Genomic DNA, 4,048 nt, shown 5'->3' with positions numbered 1-4,048 from the left:
GTTTCTGTGGCAAGATTTTCCCAATACGCTTCCGCACGTGCCTCCTGAATATTCTATATGTCTGACCACGCGCCACACATCTCTAGTAGAAATATCAAGCCTATTATAGCCAACTTCAAGCCCAACTTCAAGCCCAATCCAAGTAAGCCTTCCCAGCCCATTTTTCTTTCTCCTATAAATCAACCCATTCGGTTCAAATTCTAGCCCAAGTCCACCTGTTGACTTGTTGACTGTTGACCACCGGAAAAAAAAAAAATAGTATGTCTCACTCCTCTCCCGACCTTGATACCATTGTTCGTCCTATTGATAACATTTTAGATGGCTCAAATTATAATATGTGGGCTCAAAATATGGAAGTATTTCTTAGAGGACAAAAATTATGGTGTTATGTTTCTAGTGATATTCTTGGCCCCAAGTAGCTAGATGATGAGAGTCTTGATAAGTTTGCATGTCAGCTTGAAGATTGGCATAGTATTCATTATAAAATATTGTCTTGGTTTATCAATACTTATGTTCCATCCATCCATAGCCTGCTTCCCAAGCTTGGTAATGCTCAACCTGCTTGGGATTTTCTTGCTAAACGATACAACTGCACTCATGATGCTTCGTTGCAGCTCCAGCTTGAGACTAAGCTTTATCAGATGTGTTAGGAATCAGGTCAGTCCATTGCTGATTTCTATTCTCAAGTTGATAATCTTTGGAATAGTTTTCTGCTGCAGATCCTCAACTCAAATGTTCTAATGACATTGCGTTGTTTGCAACCCATCGTGATCGTCGTAAGTTTATGCATTTTATGATGCCACTTTGTGAGGATTTTGAATCTACTCGGGCCTCTCTTTTGCATCGCACACCTCTTCCCACTCTTGAGACTGCAGTTGCTGAACTTATTTTCGAAGAAAATCATCATTCAACCATGAAGATGCAAACTCCAGATTCAGTTGTTGCTGCCATCCCTCAGACTATCTTTGGATCTTCTCCAGCCTCGGGTCATTTCCCTTCTCAGTCCTCAAAGATTGTCTTCTACAAATACTGCAAACATCCAAGTCACTCTGTTACAGAATGTCAAAAATTGCAAAACAAAAATCAGTCTCGGGCCCCCTTGTTGCAAGTTGCTGTCGTGGCTCCAATTGCCCCTTTTGCTGCTGAGCCTTCTTCAGTGTCCATTACTCTCACTACTATTGACATTGAGACATTAATTCATCAGGTTTTATCCGGATCTTCTAGTGCTTTGTCTGTCGTCTTAGGTACATCTCTTTAGTTTTTTGATTCTGCATGTTGTAATCACATGACCTCTGATTCCACCATTTTTTCACAAAAATCTACTTTGTCACCCAATCCTATCATATATACTGCTGATGGTTCTCATTTATCTATTAGTCAAATTGGGTCTATTTCCTTCCCTACCTTATTTGTTAAGTTCCCAAGTTATCCTTAAATCTCCTTTTAGTTGGTCAACTTTGTGAATTAGGTCTTCAGCTTACCTTTTCTAATGCTGGTGTTGATGTGTAGGATCCACAGACGGGTCAACTCATTGGGATAGGTCGTAAGATTGGACGTCTGTTCGAGCTCACTTCTTTGCAGCTTCCATCCCATCTGTCTCGCTCCATTGTTGCTCCTGCCATCTTTTCCCAATTATGGCATTCTCAGCTAGGTCATGCCTCTATACCTCGTGTTTGTCTTTTGGCCTCCCAAGGTCACCTAGGTTCTATAGGTTTTGAGTCATTTGATTATGCTTCCTATTAACTTGGCAAACAAACTCATTTATCTTTTAATATAAGTTACTCTTTTTCGACTACACCTTTTGATTTGATTCACTCTGATATTTGGGGTCCTGCACCCACTCCTACTGAGGGGGGATCTTGTTATTTTGTTATCTTTGTTGATGACTATTCTCGTTATACATGGCTATACTTGTTACAGCATTGATTTGAGCTTGTTCGTGTTTACTAAACTTTTCACAAAATGGTACAAACTCAATTTTCTCGTACCATTCAAGTTTTTCGTTCAGATAGTGCCATGAAATATAATGACAAAACTCTCTTTGAGTTCTTAAATCAACAAGGCACACTGTCACATCGCTTTTGTCCCTATACCTCTCAACAAAATGGTCGTGCCGATAGAAAACATCGTCATATCCTTGATACTGTAAGAGCTCTTTTACTTTCTACTTCTTTACCTGAAAAGTTTTGGGGTGAAGCTGCTTTTACTGATGTGTACACAATCGATCGGGTACCCTCACCTATACATCATAACAAATCTCCTTATGAGCTTCTCTATGGTATGGTTCCTAACTATTCCTTACTTCATGTCTTTGGTTGTGCCTGTTTTGTTACTCTTCCTCCTCATGAATGGACCAAACTTGAACCCCGTTCTCGGTTATGCTGTTTTCTTGGTTATGGCTTAGCTAAAAAAGGTTATCGTTGTTATGATCCTCTCTCCAAACGTCTTCGAGTCTCTCGTCATGTGGAATTCTGGGAACACAAACCATTTACTAGCATATCCACGTTCTCCCCTTCCTCCTTTAACCACTCACTCATATTCACTGATCTCTCTATTGCTCTATTTTCTTACTCTTCTGTAGAGATTCCGAGCTCCTTAGACAGTTCTTCCACTATTGTGCCCAATCCAGTTGATGCATTTGATGGACCACCTGCCACACCACCCATTCCTCAATCTTCTCCACTCCCTGAACCTTGTTGTTCCAGTGGGATAAGTGTTCCTCCTACTCATCTTCATGATTATCACTGTTTCTCTATCCTTATCACCCTCCACAAACCTCACAATTATCGTGAGGCTCGTACTGACCCTCTTTGGTAGCAAGTTATGTCTAATGAATTGAATGCTCTTGTCAAAACACATACTTGGGATCTGGTGGACTTGCCTCATGGTNGTTACAGAAAACTAAACCGTAATAGGTTAAGAATGTTACAGAAAACTTATTTATAGCATTTTAAGAATTTTACAGAAAATTAAACTGTAACAGGTTAAGACTGTTACAGAAAACTTATTTATAGCATTTATCCAATGTTACCAAAAATCATTTGTTACTACGAATAAGTGCTACAATATACTTAACAACAGCATTTTATGAAAGTTACTGAAATGATTAGTAACATACAAAAAGTGTTACCAATGTCTACTTTTTAGTAACACGGGTTGTCATATCATCCTTATAAATGCTACGAATTACCTATGGTAACACTTTTTGCATGTTACCGTAGGCCATTTTTGTTGTAGTGAAGGCACACTATCACATCGATCTTGTCCCTATACCTCTTAACAAAATGGTCGTGCCGAACGAAAACATCATCATATCCTTGATACTGTTAAAGCTCTTTTACTTTCTGCTTCTTTACCTGAAAAGTTTTGGGGTGAAGCTACTCTTACTGTTGTGTACACAATCAATCAGGTACCCTCACCTATACTTCACAACAAATCTTCTTATGAGCTTCTCCATTGTATGGTTCCTAACTATTCCTTACTTCATGTCTTTGATTGTGCCTGTTTTGTTACTCTTCCTCCTCATGAACAGACCCAACTTGAACCCCGTTCTCGGTTATGCTGTTTTCTCGGTTATGGCTTAACTCAAAAAGGTTATCGTTGTTATGATCCTATATCCAAATGTCTTTGAGTCTCTTGTCATGTGGAGTTTTGGGAACACAAACCATTAACTAGCATATCCACGTTCTCCCCTTCCTCCTCTAACCACTCACTCATATTCACTGATCCCTTTATTGCTCTATTTTTTGACTCTTCTGTAGAGATTCTGAGATCATCAGACAGTTCTTCCACTGTTGCACCAAATCCAGTTGATGCATTTGATGGACCACCTGCCACACCACCCATTCCTCAGTCTTCTCCACTCCCTGAACCTTGTCGTTCCAGTCTCCTACTCATCTTTGTGATTGTCACTATTTCTCTGTCTTTGCCACCCTTCACGAACCTCACAATTATCGTGAGGCTCGTACTGACCCTTTTTGGCAACAAGCTATGTCTGATGAATTGAATGCTCTTGTCAAAACACATACTTGGGATCTGGTGGACTTGC

General features: G+C 39.8%; 1 protein-coding gene across 1 annotated transcript; it reads left to right on the top strand.

Moving 5' to 3' along the window:
- Positions 1 to 597: 597 nt before the first annotated feature.
- Positions 598 to 1,743, top strand: LOC116146289. Its single transcript, XM_031431700.1, has 3 exons — positions 598 to 657; positions 707 to 1,204; positions 1,510 to 1,743. Exons 1-3 carry the CDS (start codon positions 598 to 600, stop codon positions 1,741 to 1,743), a joined length of 792 nt encoding a protein of 263 aa, XP_031287560.1.
- Positions 1,744 to 4,048: the final 2,305 nt, after the last annotated feature.

The sequence above is a fragment of the Pistacia vera genome, unplaced genomic scaffold (assembly GCF_008641045.1).
Source record: "Pistacia vera cultivar Batoury unplaced genomic scaffold, PisVer_v2 Contig476, whole genome shotgun sequence".
NCBI lineage: Eukaryota > Viridiplantae > Streptophyta > Magnoliopsida > Sapindales > Anacardiaceae > Pistacia > Pistacia vera.
This window is presented reverse-complemented; position numbering and strand designations above follow the sequence as displayed.

Bases quoted from the DNA above. Each gene is read 5' to 3' on its own strand.
- LOC116146289 (XM_031431700.1), top strand. From the start codon at position 598: ATGATGCTTCGTTGCAGCTCCAGCTTGAGACTAAGCTTTATCAGATGT. The intron at 658-706 runs GTCAGTCCATTG...TCTTTGGAATAG, and splicing joins TCAGATGTGTTAGGAATCAG to TTTTCTGCTGCAGATCCTCA. The intron at 1,205-1,509 runs GTTTTATCCGGA...GTTGATGTGTAG, and splicing joins TTGAGACATTAATTCATCAG to GATCCACAGACGGGTCAACT.